Source organism: Rhamphochromis longiceps, linkage group LG1 (genome assembly GCF_057381845.1).
Source record: "Rhamphochromis longiceps isolate RC_006_pf linkage group LG1, R_longiceps_female_GT1.1, whole genome shotgun sequence".
NCBI classification, from domain to species: domain Eukaryota; kingdom Metazoa; phylum Chordata; class Actinopteri; order Cichliformes; family Cichlidae; genus Rhamphochromis; species Rhamphochromis longiceps.
The window spans coordinates 30,313,935-30,329,332 of NC_140557.1; the positions used below are offsets into that span (position 1 = coordinate 30,313,935).

Genomic DNA, 15,398 nt, shown 5'->3' on the forward strand with positions numbered 1-15,398 from the left:
TCTATTTGAGAACGAGACTTGTTTTAAATTGTACAGCTCGTTGGTACATACCGTGTAGTATTGTGAAACACTTGGGCACCCGCTGCAGTGCACGGACATATAAATTATTACCTTTGTTTTGAACAAGTTGTTGAACGCACCGAATGTCACTTCAAATCCAAAATGGCGAACATGCGAGGTCACATATCGTGGCCCAATCAGGACGCGACAGTGCTGTGTACCCCACGTGGGACTGACGCGCTGTGATTGGTCTTCGGCGCTAAACTCCTCCGGAGAACCCAATTGGTTAGCGCGAGGCCCCTCTCTCGGCAGTCGGGTCCTCGTGTCAGTGCACAGTCTGTGTGTGGTACAGCGCGCGGCAGAGGAACTGGGTACCCAACTGCAGGCTGGCGGTGCGTTTCACAACGGCCGACATTTTAAACAAGAAAAAAAAAAAAGAACCGCTTGAGTCGCAAAATAATAATCCCTGGACTTACTGGAAGAGTTTCGAGCTGCTACTGGATCTAACAGAGGCTTTCTTTGAAGTTGTCTGCGGTCAAAAACTCGTCCCAGTCGAGGGGTTTCCAGCGTCCGAGCGGACTGAGCGGCGCTCTCAGTCTCGGGAATCACCGGGGCTTTTAAAGGACTCTCAAGGGGGCAAAGAAGAGCAAAGAAGTGTATGAAAAACAGAAACGACGACGGACAATTGTCTGCGGTGAACGTTACAGATTACCGGATATTAAGCTTCGTGTGGATAATATTTTTTTCATATACATTATTCTTACCTGTGCAGAGGAGAGGAGGAGAGGAATCAGTCGAGACAAAGGTAAAAAAAAAAAAAGAAAAAAAGAGGGGGGTTACATGAAGAGAGCCGCTAACAAGACGGGTGGTAGTAGTGGTGGCGGTGGCTTTATGGCAGCCGACTTTGAAAGCAGCAGCTCCTTGTTTTCTGATCTTCCAGGACCACCAAAAACAACAGTTGCGTGTTTTCTTTACCCTCTAGTGGAAGACGACTCGTTAGATTTACGAGGAAAAAGCCAAAAAAAAGCGCATCGTGTCGTTGCGGGTGTGATCAAAAGTCTAAACTTTGGGATTTATTTGATCCGTGGCATCAAACGCATTTTGCTGCCACTCTTGGTTTTCTTTTTCCCTTTCTTTTCTTTTGCAAATCTAGACGACAGATTTATGTTTTGTGGTACACACGTTCAGAGAATTAGTGGGCAAAAAAAAAAAAAGAAAACTACTTTATTCTGCATTTTGCACAAGGTGTATCGGAGAGTTCATAAAGCTCTACGTTCGTGTTGCTTTCTGGCGCTGTGAACGTGATCCAGCTGTTTTCTGTTTGTTTAGGTACAAAAGAAAGGAGCTGATCCATCCGCTGGGCTGGCTCTGAGTGTGCGCCTCGCAGCCGAGAACGAGGCTTTGTCCGCCGCCATCCTGCGCATATCGGGGAGGGGGTGGCGGGGATTTACCGCACCTTCACTGGGATTACGGAAAGAAAGCACGAGAAAAACAACACACAGACTCCCGTGTGGAAAAAAAGACTAGACATGTATCCACAAGGCCGGCATCCGGTAAGTCCCCCGTCTTTAGTCGCTGCTTGTAAATTGATGCAGAAGCGCTGCCCTTCAAAATGGCCTAATTAGCTCGTCAGAGTGAAGCTGCTGATCCACACCTTACTATTTATGGTCTGCATCAGTGCTGCTGAGGGCTTCACTGTGGCAAGGAGAGGCACGGAGAGGTGGTGTTTATTGGAAACAAGATCTGAGATTGTGTTGAACTCGTAAAGTAGATCATCAGTTTTTTTTTTTTTTCTTTTTACGGTCCTGAAAGTTAATTGTGCAGTAAAAAAAACAGCACTGTGTGAAAACCATTAAAAAAGGACTGAGGGGTGTTATCAAAAAAAAAGAATAAAATAAAGGAGAGGAGGAGGTGCCAAGAGAGAGAGCTCAGCTATGTGATGATGTTATTTACACCTGTGGTATCTCCAATCTCACACTTTTCAGGCTCCTCACCAGCCAGGGCAGCCTGGCTTCAAGTTCACAGTAGCAGAGTCCTGCGATAGGATCAAAGATGAATTTCAGTTCCTGCAGGCCCAGTACCACAGGTAATGACTAGACTACTGTAAAAACCAACGGCTTCCTGGAAACATGAAGCAGAAGCCGTTGATGTTTTGTTCCCTTACTGTAGCTTTGTGCAATCATAACGTGGCGCACAAAAACCAAACGTTTTGCAGCGGTGTACCGATCCTTTTTACAAACGCAATGCTTTTTCTTCTCCACCCAGCCTTAAAGTAGAATACGACAAACTGGCCAACGAAAAGACGGAGATGCAGCGTCACTACGTCATGGTGAGTACTACAGCTATTAAGCCGAGAACAGGATTTGAATGGCGTTTCCTCCCTTTCGCCTCAGGTGGTGAACAGTCACAGGTGCTGAAAAGAACCTGGTTGTTTTTGTAGAGCCTGTGTTAAGACTGTTGACTCACGTCTGAGTTTTCATGGGATAAGAAGGGAGGGGGTGTGAAACTCTAGCCGAGGTCAAACGTCCAACTATTGATTGTGGGGTGTGACCACCCCCCCTACCCCTCCTCTCAGTGGCTCTGGGGTCCTCTTTATGACCCTCCACCGCCCCTCCCTAACACACCCAGCATGGCCCACTGGGGGTTAATGACTGGTCTGCCGGGTGTGTGTGTGTGTGTGTGTGTGTGTGTGTGTGTGTGTGTGTGTGTGTGTGTGTGAGAATCAGACAGCTTCCTGTGTGTGTGTGTGTGTGAAAGTTTTAAATCTTAACTCTCCCAGAGTGAGCCATGTGGTCACACCCAGAGATTTCTCACATATTGGGAGACTTTGTGTGTTTTTCCTTCCAGCTGCAACGATAATGACCTACTTGTTGGATAATTACTTGTTATTGAAATATCAGTAAAATCTATCTCTCTATTAGTAAAAAAAAAATGGATGGAAAATGGAAAAAACTTACATTTGATAATCAAAGTAAGAAATGGATTTAGGTCTCTCCCCCCCCTTTCATTCAAAAATGTTAAAGATGTGCTGATCACAGTTTGTCAGATGAGAAATGTTCTCATGTTTCTGTATTGTTTCTGATTATAAACTCAAAAGCATGCAAGTTCAAAATGTGTCTGTAAGGGTTTCACATCGCCAAAAACACCCAGGGGCATTTACTAGATGAGTAGCTTTTAGTCGCAGCTTAAATCACGTTCGAAGTCAGAGAGCAGGAAGTTAAAAATCTGACCCTGCGTACTTGCTGCATGTCATTTTGCTTGCTTTGTGCACTGCATGTGTCAGAGCTTTCACCTTTTAATGGAAACCACACTTGAGAAGTGAGATAATACTTGATGCTTATCAAAGTGCTGCAAAGGGTTAAATGTAAAACAGTTCCAAGAGTGCAGTTAAATCTTATTATAGTCAATTCAGAGCTCTCTGATGATCAAATGGGAGACAAAGAAATCTGTGCCTCTGTAAAGACAAGCCAGCTCAAAGCTTCTTGCTAATACAGGAAAGGCTTCATTGTGTGCATGGCAAGAAAAAAGAGAAAAAAAGAACAATCTTTATCTGACAAGTTGTGTAACTTAGACCTCACACTTGTGTATGTGCGTGCTTATCATGTTTGTACATGAAAGGAATGACTTTAACCAAACGCAGCAGTACGTTTGTTAAATATTATTTTCCCTGTGAGGAACCAGAAGGTGGTGGGAGTAGCTACAATAAATGGAAGCTGTTTGCTGTGTGTTTGATAAACAAGGCAGACAAACTACTAGGCTTTAGTTTGTATCTGTTGGTGGGCTTGCAAGCTTTTTTGGCAATCAGCAGCAGATAATGTTGTTTTCAATAATAGTATTGGCTTTCTCCTTGCTGTCTGGACGGGGTTTGCGCTCAAAGACGAGGCCGTGCCAAGTAGAAGTAAACAGGCGCTGCAGCCAGGCGAGCGTCTGCCGCGGCTGAAAAATGCACGTTGAGATGTCAGCCTCGTCGGCTAATGTCAGTTCGCCCGCGCTTCAGTTGTTATTCTACATGTGATTGACTTTCTTTTATTCTTGTTTGGGTGCTTGAGGGGACCGATAAGATGTCACACCAGTTAACCACTGTTTGTCTTGTTGCACGAGTTCTCTGTGCGTTCAGAGAAAAGTCTAGAGCAGTTTGGACTGTCTTGCGTTTTGCTCAATTAAGAATGGTGTCATTATGTATAAACATCTGTCTCTAATTAATTCAACATATGAATTCATTTAAGTTTATAATGTCTTTTTCTGCTCTCTCTCTGTTCTTTTACAGTACTATGAGATGTCCTACGGGCTTAACATTGAGATGCACAAACAGGTATGTAGCCATATCAGAGATGCTTTGTGTACAGCCAAAACACCCCCCTCCCCCATCCCTTCCTAGTGATTAAGAATATAAACACATACACATGCATACCTGATCTTAGTTTCTACCCTCATCCCTAAATGCTTCTGGGAGCGTACACATACTGGCTTCCTGTAGTGAAAACGCTGACAGGCTAAACAACACGAAGGGCACGCTGCCTGATGTGGATGGTTTGATAAGATTAAAGTGAAGTATTTGGCGCAAATTCTGAGAAGATGGTGCGTGTGTGCGGTTTGCCTTTCTGAGTGTGTGAGTGAGCACATACGTTGCCTGCTTTATTCTCCAAGCCTCCCAAGTGCCATTTGAGCTAAAAGCTCATTAGTTCAGCTGCCACCCAGTACTGGGCATCATGCTGTATCAAAAATGTCCACAGTTCACTCCATGTCACGTTACCGTTGAGTTAGGTTTAGAAGCGCTGGCCACATTTGTTGGTGTACTTCCAGTTGATCTTTGGTCTGTCATGTCCAGACTGTTTGAAGCAGGTTGGTGGTTTCTTCTTTTTTTTTTTTTTTTTTTTTTTTTTTTTTTTTTTTTTTTGCTTTTCTGTTTTGTTTTGTGGAAACCGTCCCGATAATGGGATAGTAGTCAATAGTGAATTGACTTACTGAACAGTCCTCTAGCAAGAAACAAAAAGTTGAGTAACTCCAGCAGTGCTTTGATGGCCTGTGTGTGTGTGTGTGTGGTTTTTTTTTTTTTTTTTTTTTTTAAATCTATAATACTATAGAGTTGCAAATCTAGAGAATTAACATGAATAATGTTTTCAGTGGGGTTGGGGTGTTTTGGACTGGCTATTGGACACAATTTATTCCCTCAGAATGTTCGTTTGGGCTCTAGGTTTGTTTTTTGTTTTTTTTTTGTTTTTTTAACATGAATCCAGAGAATAAAAATAGCTGTAAGTTGTGGCTTCTACCTGTAAGATGTCTGTACTTGTTCTGAGAAATCTCACCTGATGAGTTTTGATGCACGCACAGGTTGATCTGGACTGTATGCCAGAGAATTTTTGGAATAGTTGGAGTAAGATATTGTAATCACACACATACTGTAGTCACCAGAGGCCCAAATAAAGAATCAACCCTCTGTAAAAGTCAGATTGCACCTGAAGACAGCACAGCAAAATTGCTCCGTTTAGCTAACGATGTGACCCGAGGCTGTAGTCAGCTGTGTGAAATCACATCAGCATAATGTTTTTATTCTGTTTACTTTAAAAGGAGAAGAACAAAAGATGAACATAATCTCCAGACTGCCCCCTTTTTATCTTCCTGCACTTACATTTCCATTTGCTCTGATTCACACTTGCTTTCTGTTTCCTTCAGTCGCTTTTGCCTCCCTAATTCTCCTTCTCCACCTCCTCTTGGCGCCCTTATGTCTTTTCATTGCGCCCTCCTCCCTTTTCTGCCCCCGCCGCCCCAACGATGTGATGTGAATGATGGTCCTGTGTCATTAGCTGTGTGATATGATGTATGAGAGTGGGAGTCTGTCAGAGGGGGAGAGAGAGAGATGGAGAGGGGTGGGGTGGAGGCTTCATGGCCCTCAGATCCAGAAGGTTAATGGCATCAGTGGGAGGGTAGCCCAGTTGGAACAGCAGCACACTGCGCAATTCATCAAGCGTAGACATTTTCTGTAGGCACGTGGTGTGTGTGTGTCTCTGTGTGTGCATGCGCGCTTACTAGGTGTGTTTACAGTTTATCGTGGAGCTGCCCACCCCCCTTCCTTCACGTTGCTGAGCGTTTCTCTGTAAAGCAACAAGGAGATTGTAGTGATGCAGGGTGGGGGTGGAGCTGGTTGTTGTGGTTAGATGATGGTGGCGGTGGACAAAACAAGTGGGTAAAAAAAGGGGTGTGGTGGTGGGGTAAGGGGTGGAGACAGGAAAGAAGTGAGGGCCTTCAGGGTAAATGGGTTAATCGACTTGTCCTCTCCTCTGCATCTCCTTTGTTTATCAATAAGCCCGGTGGAGACGACTGAGATCTCTGAATAATGCATGCCCCCCCCCCCCAAACACACACTCTCTCTCTCTCTCTCTCTCTCTCACTCTCTCACACACACACACACACACACACACACACACACACACACACACACACACACACACACACACGATCTCCCATCCCTGGTGAACGAGTGTCTGTGGTGACATCAGCGAGTGGTAAACAGATGCCCCTCAGCTGTCCCTGTTATTGGTGCGACCGGAGGGAGGCTGGATTATTGGATGCAGGCAGGCATATTACTTCGCTTGTGCTGAAGATTTATTGCAGTGTGGCAAAGAAATGATAAACTAAGAGCGCGATTGAAAAGAGAGGGGGAATAGGTATAAACACGGGGCGCACATAAATATCTACTCCCCATCCCTTACATGGTAGCACCAGTTGTGTCTTTAAATAAGCTTATGCTTCTTCCTGCTCCTTTTTGAACATGGACGTTATTTGGAGTTGTGGTTGCTCGTTTTCCTTTTGTTTGCTTTGTTCATTTGTCTCTTTTAATTCTATTTTTTTTTTTATACTTTTTCAACATGTTCAAAATAAAGATTCAATCAATCAATCTTTACACACAAACACTGCAATTCAAGTTCCCGCAGATACAGTTTCCCCTACTGCTGCCGCCAAGCTGAATAGTTGCTATGAAAGGGATCTGTGCGTCTGCCGGTGGGTAATTTGTTTTGACAGTGTCTCTTATGATGGCAAAGAGTGCAGGGTGGAGGTAATCACCCTCGCTTGCTGTCAATAAGTGATTTTAATTAGTGCAGCTCATTAGGCTGCCTCAGCATCGTGCCCTGCTGACTTTGTGGTGGGGGATGCTTTGTGTTTTTTTTTGTTTGTTTGTTTGTTTTTTTTTCGCTCCCTCTGTTCTCTGTTGTGGTCCCTGTTTATCTCTCGTACGCTTGCCTACATTTTGATTTTTTTTTATTCTTTTTTTTTTTCTCTCTCTCAAATGTTCTCTCTTTGGCAAAGTGAGTGCCACATGATTAGAAAGCCTGATGAATAAATTCCTCTATTTTTCTACTGTGCTGCTTAACTTAGTTGCACCTTGGGTAGCCATTTTGTGAATTTGCTCCACATATCCATTTCCTCACTTGTTGAATGAATGAGGGAAACAGAGAAAGTGCTTTGTCAAGGAGAGTGAAGTCCGTTTCCTGGAGGAAGAGGGTGAAAGGAGGAGCAGAGGGAGGGAGACGGGAGAGCTTATGCAAATGAATAATTTATACAGGATTCCTGGAATTGTTTGCCAAGGTGATGATGGCCGATCTTTCTCAAAGCCAAAACAAACTGACTATGAGAACACACACACACTGTGTGTGTGTTTGTGTGTGTCTCAAGGGAGCTTGACGAGGTTACCGGAGGCTGAGAGACCTGCTTTATTTTGATAGCCAGGCTAGAAGGACTGGAAGATCAGTATTACACAATGAGTGTGTGCGCGCTCGCTAAAACCAGCTGATGACAGGCCTGTCATGAATATGTGTGTACATGTAAACTACATAATTCAGAAATAAGAAGCATAAAAAAATGTTGTGTATTTGATGATTTGAGCGTTAACAAAATCAGATGTAATCTGTTGGAAAACAACCTGTTTCCATATGCTCCCCCTGCAGAAAAGTGTGTGTGTGTGTGTGTGTGTGTGTGTGTGTGTGTGTGTGAGAGCTCAAAATAGAATGACATGCACATGCAAAATATTCTTCATGCATTTGTAATGAACAAGATACTTCTAAGTGTCTCTTTCTTTCTCTGCTCTGGCTGAGAAGATAATTCCCAAACAGCCATCTCTGCGCCCCCCACCCCCCACCATCATATGCCACTTGTTTTCCTCACCAATTGAATCCTCGTCAGAGACTCAGCTCTCCACTCGGGGGCTAATGCCTGGAGCGACAAACAGCCAAATGGCTTTCAACGCACCATTGACCGGGGGGGGCAGGCAATGGAGAGAGAGAGAGAGAGAGACAGAGAGTGAGAGTGAGAGCCTCTCCAAACTCTGGTGCTACTAGACAACCCTGAGTACCTGTAATTGTGGAGCTGCAGTGAAAAGCTTCTGCCGGCTCAAAGGCTTCTGTTTTTAGTGGCTTTAAGTGACAGTAAACTCTTTCCAGTGCCCATCTCTGCCACTAAAAGCACTGTGGAAAATAGTGCCTGCAAAGTAAAGTGGGAGTCGTTACGAGCGCTGCAAGTCATTGGATTTGTTATCAACGTGTGCAGGTTTTTTTTTGTTTTTTTTGTTGTTGTTGTTGTTTTTTTATTTTAACCCTTCAGAATGGCTGGCTGTCAAAAAGACGTGCAGATATGCCATCTGCCTGTTTTGCTCTCCTTAACGCATGAACTCTGTCTGAACAGAGCTGAGTGACTAAATACGACACGGAAGGATGAGATGTAGCTGGCAGCATCAGCGATTCGGTTGAGGGGTTTACAGTCACAGGTTGACATGCGAGCCGTGTTTGCCCTCATGATCTCTTAAATCGACGGTCCTGTGTGACACTGCAATAAATTGGGCCCAGAAAGTACAACAGAAATGGATGCAAAGGAAGTCTGCTCCATTGTTTTATTTCCTGGCTCCAAAGTAATATTTAAAGTCGAGGAGGGGTGGGGTGGGGGGTATTTCAGAGGAAGCCATGGGTTTTGGGAATATTTAAGTAGCTCAGCTCTCAAAGCACCTGGTGCTTCAGCTCATGTTTCAGAATGAATTGTTGAGAGAAATCTGTGTTTTTTAGCACAGTACTAAACAACTCAAAAAAAGCAAAGGTGCACCTGAATTCAGTGAATTTTATTTATTTATTTTTTTGGCTTAAAAGTGGTGGCTCTGAAGTGGTGATTTGCACCGAACAAATGGATGCCTTTCTGCGTGAGGGAGGGTTTGTATGGTGGTTGCTCTAATAGCCGAGTGTATCAGCGCAACGCCGTTTCTACAGGCCCCATGTTGCTCCCCTTGCAGCCATTTCCAGAGAAGTGGTGTGATACTGAAACACTCTCACCCTACCCATGTGTCATTGTATCCAGCCTCCCCTAATGATGATGGTTTATGAGTCTCCGAAGAACCCCACCACCATCACCACCCCCATTTCCAGTCTCCCAGTTATCCCTCATTAATTTCCCGTGCTGATCAGATCGACAGGCCGAAAATTCAATTTAATGACCTGCCTCTGTGCTGCGCCTAATATGATTTTACAGGCTGTTCTGGTCAGAGCCCCAGCCCAATTTACATAACGATCAGCCGTGCCAGATAGTGTTGCCCCAGCAACAGAAGAGGGGGGAGATGAGAGGAAGAGGAAGGAGGGAGGGCAGAGAGAGTAGTGGAGATTAGCGTGAAGGGGTGCGAAGAAGCGTTTGGAGGAGGAAGGAGGGGAGAAAGCACAGTGCGTCTGAGGTCAGACGGGGGTTGTGAGATAATTCCTGACAGGCCAGCAAAGGTCTCTCTCCTCCTCTTCTCTCCCTCTTTTCTCGTTTCTCCCCCCTCCTCAGAGGCTGTGCAGAAAGCTACTGGCACCTCCTCCCTCCCCCCCTTTCACAGTCAAACAAGGTTAAGGGAGAAAATGAGTGAAGTGCAGCATCGTATAAAACGGCGGGAAGGACCTCTTCAGCCCACACACACCTGCTGGGCCTCCACCCCTAATCTCTCAGAATCAATTAGTTCACCTCCCCCGGTCCAGTCAAACCACATTACCTTAGTGTCACATCAGAGGGTTTCACTTCACCATTCATCACCCCCACACATACCCCACCACTTCTCTTTTATTCTGCTTTCTACTTTTGTGTTCCTCTCCTATGCCTCTTCCTCATCTCTTTCTATGGAAAGTGCAGATTCAAAAAAAAAAAGGAAATGGGCTTGGGCAAAATGTCTAGGGACCTTCAAGTGCGGTAGGCGGGCAGCACAGCATATCCATTTGACCAAATGCAGCACTGTAAAGTGCTCCATGTATGGTGAGCCCTCCAGTATCAGCTTACTCTGCCAGCTAATATTCTGTGGTCGATACCAAAGATGCCTCTGATAGATAGGGCCAGAGTTAACCTGTCTGCTTCAGCACGCCCTACCCCCCTCTGTATGGGCCGTAATTATGAAGTATGGACCTCATTAGGGTTTCTCCAGCCAGATGGTATTAGCATATTTCAGGCCTTAATGAAATAAGGCCTGAGCTTAATGGAGGCAGGAGAAAGGGGGAAGCAAATTTGTTCTAAGGCGGTCCCAGTTTAGTTAAGAAATACATGGTGTGTCCGGATGGACACTGCAACATTTAGTGCTATGTTATTGGCTATTCTGTTGTCTGAGGCATGCAGTATGCTGGAAGGATGTCATTCTAATCATTTCTGTCTCTTCTCCTACAGACTGAGATTGCCAAGCGCCTCAATGCAATTCTGGCTCAGATCATGCCATTCTTGTCACAAGAGGTGAGTGTCAACCCAGCCAGCAGCATTTCAGGGATGAGACTGAGACTCATTTGTTTCACATTCTGCTGTTACTGTAGTTGTGATGATGACTATTGTGCAGATAATCTCTGGGGAACAACAGATGATTCACTGCACATAACAATGAGGAAACCCTTTTTTTCCCCCCCTTCTTTTTTTTAAATTGACAGTTTTAGCCCACTAAATAATGTATTTGACTCAAACGTCAAACAACTACTGACCACTTCTAAAAATATCGCCCCTTTTCGAGCTCATCCTGTCAACATTGAGCAAATAGTCAAACATAAACACATAAATCAGTTCTTCTGAAGGAACTGGCTTTCCTGGAAAACTGAGATGAGAATTAATGCACAAGGAAATGAAATGAAAGCAAACCTTCAAACGCCTCAAGCGGCAAACCTCCAGACAATAGATTTCAGTTTCAGTGTTCCTTTGATTCACTCTGACCTGCATTTCTATAATACATATAACACATACAATACAGAGTATTTTTTTATGTCTTGTTTTACCTAGTAGAAGATTCTCCTATTATGTTGAGTGCTATGTAGTACATTGATGTGTTGTTTTATTGACGATAAGTGCCATTAAATGACTATCGTGCATTATGGAGGCCCCCCCCCCCCAAGCTTAAGTGTCTACTTGTCTAGATGAACCATCAGGCGGGAACTATTCTTCTCCATCAGTGATCTAATCTTTGTTTATGTGTCCTGCAGCATCAACAGCAGGTGGCTCAGGCTGTTGAACGGGCCAAGCAGGTGACAATGACTGAGCTGAATGCTATCATCGGGGTACGTGGACTTCCCAATCTGCCTCTGACTGTGTGTATATCCCCTCTTCTTCCTTCATTTGACCCGAGACCAGAGGCAAAACTGCATACGTGAAGGAGGACCAGCATTCAGATAGAGATATGTAGATTATTGAAGCGTGCTACATTTTGCTCACGGGTGTATTTGACCTTTCTAAGCTTTGGCTGAAGTGTCGCATGTCAAGAATAACCGGGGAAAAGGGCAATAGATTCACAGGGGAAATGGGGGTGAAAAGGGGATAAAAGTAGCTTAGCATATTAATCTGCAGCAATTTTCTTTCACCCGTCTGTGGCATTTGAGTTTTTAGACTGAATGCTACTAGTAACATCATGTCCTCTTCACTTGTACAGACTTGCCCTGGTCTCAAGTGGTTTATTATGTTTTTATTTGAGTTGACAATGTTTGCAATGTGCTGTCAGTATGGCGTTTTTTTGTTTGTTTGTTTTTTTTGCTGTAATTTCTGATTGTTGGTTAACCATGACCCGTCAGCACCCAGGTTGCAGCTCCGCTCTGATTTTCCTCCTCTCAGCCAGAGTCAAAGAACATCTGATATATAGTAACACAGTCCAGACTGGGAGATCAGATCATGGTGTTTCTCAGATTTCACTTTGGCTGCACTTTAATTAGATAAAAGGACCCAGCCAACAGGCTTACCCCTACCTCTGACCCAATAGCTCGAGGAATTAAGAGTGGTCAGGTCAGGACAAGCCATTGTGATTACAACAGAGATTACAGCAGCATGAACTTAGCAGGTACTAAGCATTTGAAAGGTGTAGTGGATAAAAGATTTCGGCAGTTGTGGAAGAATAGGGAGAACAGGAACATCTTTTTTTCCTCCCTACTGTTTACTACATTGTTCCCTGATGGTTGCCACAGCTTCTATAATTAAGTCATGTCATTTAACAAGCTTAATTTAGCTATTTATGTTGTTGCTATGGGTAAAAAGTGCAACAAGTTTGTTTGTTTGTTTGAATTATGATGACAATAAATAAAGTTTTCATTTCAGGCGTTATTTGTTACAATCCAATATTTAATGGAGCAAATGATTGGGACAAGCTGCAACAATGTTTTGCTTTTAATTCTTTAAAAAAGTAAGCAGAACTAAATTGTTTATTTGTAAAGTTGTTAATATGAACAGTAGGCGAATAAATCACATTGGTTAACTTAACAGTTGGAGCTTATTTCTTTAAAAAAATCAAATAAAAATCCCAGATGTTTAAATCTAGCAGACAGTACAGGGAAACTCTTTCCCCAAAAAATCCACTCTGAAATATAGCCTGTGCACTGCCCGGATCTTGCATTTGCTTTTCTTAAAAACATACATGCGTATTTGGTTTTGATAGTCAGGTTACATGGTGATCGGAGGCTGTCGACTGAGCAGCGGATTTTAAAATTCGGTTTAGTTTAATGAGCCAGGAGCCGAGGGTAATTATCCACTATTGGCGCTTCTATGTTTTTTTTTGGGGGGGTTTTCCCAACGAAGTCCTTTCCACAACAGGAGTTGACCCTGCCTTCATTAAAGATAGGCAGGGCTAGCCTGAAAAACACACACACACACACACAATAATACACTCAGGAAAACAGGCTTAATTATAGGGTTGAAAAGATGGCAGGTGATCAATCTCCATGCCCCCACAGGGTGGGTGAGGCAGTGATGCTCTAGCGTCTCAACATTAGAGCCTCAGAAACACTCGGAGCATCAAACTCAGGGAGTGTTCACCTCAGTTGGATCAGAAAGTGCATTTGAGACATGCATAAGTTAGAGATTTGCCCTGCAGGCACCACCTGCTGTACTGTCAGGTTGTCATGTAAAGACAACCTGACTGTAAAGAATCCATACACACATACTGTATGGAGTACGTAACAGAACCACCCCACCCTCTCTTAATAGCTGTTAGTGACTGAGGCCAAAAACAGTTTTTCTTTCAATGTGGGCCTCACTCATAAAAACAAATCTGTTAGGTAGCATTATGCCGTAGGAAAGCTGATCGGTCAATTTTCTAGCTGGTTTGGTAGTGTAGTTTATTAAAAGTCGTTCCTAAATAAAAGGGCTAAAAATAATTAGATTAGCATAATTTTTACAGCATCATAAGGCTGGTCTCTACTGGTCTCTCCCCTATTTTGCATGAGTTTTTGGCCAGAAGCAGCGTATGATTGAGTCTGATTTGACAAGTGTCAGAGGTGCAGACTCATTTCCATGTTCCTACCCTCATTTCCATGAATTTGACACAGGGCGAGATTGTAGTTGGGATAATGGTTAACAAGTCAGTTACAGCCGGTGTGCTCCTTATCACGTATCATGTAAATGCTAATCCGCAGAACACGACATAAACCTTCACAGCGTCAAGTTTTGCTGTTGTCACTCCAGTAACAGCGATCTCCTCTCCTTTGCATGTTTTATTTGGCTATGCGTATGTCTTTTATTACAGAGTAAGAGTGTCTACATTTACATAGTGTGACTACAGTGTCCAAATTTACACATGCTTTGACTTATCACCGGCTTTTGTGAGATGTTGTCTTCATCCGATTTGAATTCATCACTTGGGGCTTTTTGTCGATTTAATGAGGAAAAATAAATGATTGTATTAAAAATAGCCATCAGGTGCAGCCCTACCTCTGAATCTCTGCTCTCTCCTCTGACCCAGCACCTGCACCCGCCTCGTGGCGTCTACCCAGCCTTCACGGTCAGTGTTGAGAGGAGGGTTTTGAATGATTAGCTTGCAATGAAATGTCTGTTTTTTGTGAAGGGGAATGATGCCTTTTGGAGACAAAGGACAGCTTGGGGCGTGTCAGGTTATTTTTGGCCTCTACTCTGCCCGACTCTGGTGTTGTGCATTTGACAGAACGTTATCTCTTTATTTGACGACTAACCTCAGAAATGTTACCCCCGTTCTTCCACTGCTGTATTCTGCTTCAAACATAGGTTGTAATCCAAATCTTAGAGTCTTTGTTGTGACGACCGAAGAAGATACGATGAGCTCGAAACTGTTGTAAAGCACAGAATAAGTGGGTAATGTGGCGATCATTGCCAGACTTATTAAGCCAGGGTGCCAGCTGGTTTGTGCTGGTGCTGTTGATGCTTGTTCCACCTGACAGTACTGTTCTGCAGGGAGCCAGCTTCGCCTAGTTAACTTTAATTGCCTGTTTCCTGTGGAAGTTGCCTGAGCTGCTGCGGCATTTACACATAATGAAAAAAGATAAGTGTGAAAGGAAGCCAGCTCTTTATCCATGAATATTGAATTGGAGGCAATTTATTTTCTGAAATTTTTTTTTCCCCCTCTTTTTTTTTTTCTTTTCTCTCTTCTCTCTCGCTCTCTGCACCTCACGACTCCCTTCCCTCGTCTCTCCTCCTCCTCCTCAGCCATAGCTCGCTAATGAGGCTTCTTGATAATGATCCCTGCACGCTTTTCCTCATTAGGCACACTCAATAGGGACGTCCCTGCCTCAATCCCTCGCTCACTCTCTTTCATTCTCTTGTTATTTTCTGATTCTGCCTCTCCCTCCTTTTCTTGTTCTGGCTGCCCCTTCCTCTCTCTCTCGTTTTTTCTTTTCCCCCTTCTCACTTTTTCCCTTTTTTTCACAACAAATAGGCTGCTCGGCAAAGCAGTACAATATCGATTAACAATGCCACCCCTCAGTTGCTTATATCCATTGTGCGATTTCAGGTCCAGCTCGGCATAATGAGCTGACTGAATAATGGCCAACTGCTAAATAAGCCTTTAAATGTGGGAAGTCACTAGATATACCCTTGTCTAGTTTCTCCATTTTATGTAATGAATGTATGGATGAGCTTATTGAAGTTCTGTCTAGCAAGCAGAATAGCAATCATGTTTTTGTTTTTTTTTCTCCCTT

General features: G+C 43.8%; 1 protein-coding gene across 11 annotated transcripts in view; it reads left to right on the forward strand.

Moving 5' to 3' along the window:
- The first annotated feature begins 311 nt into the window (after positions 1 to 311).
- The window catches only part of LOC146678974 (transducin-like enhancer protein 3-B), a 28,733-nt gene continuing 13,646 nt past the window's right edge, over positions 312 to 15,398 (forward strand). For 3 of the 11 annotated variants that reach the window (XM_085405505.1, XM_085405468.1, XM_085405473.1), the window contains exons 1-8: positions 312 to 805; positions 1,330 to 1,553; positions 1,986 to 2,086; positions 2,266 to 2,329; positions 4,268 to 4,312; positions 10,660 to 10,722; positions 11,454 to 11,558; positions 14,192 to 14,230. In XM_085405505.1, coding sequence (XP_085261631.1) covers positions 1,530 to 1,553; positions 1,986 to 2,086; positions 2,266 to 2,329; positions 4,268 to 4,312; positions 10,660 to 10,722; positions 11,454 to 11,558; positions 14,192 to 14,230 — 441 coding nt within the window. In that variant the 5' untranslated portion in view covers positions 312 to 805; positions 1,330 to 1,529. The remainder of the gene's footprint in view (positions 806 to 1,329; positions 1,554 to 1,985; positions 2,087 to 2,265; positions 2,330 to 4,267; positions 4,313 to 10,659; positions 10,723 to 11,453; positions 11,559 to 14,191; positions 14,231 to 15,398) is intronic. The other 8 variants (XM_085405536.1, XM_085405496.1, XM_085405511.1 and 5 more) reach the window with 3 other exon arrangements.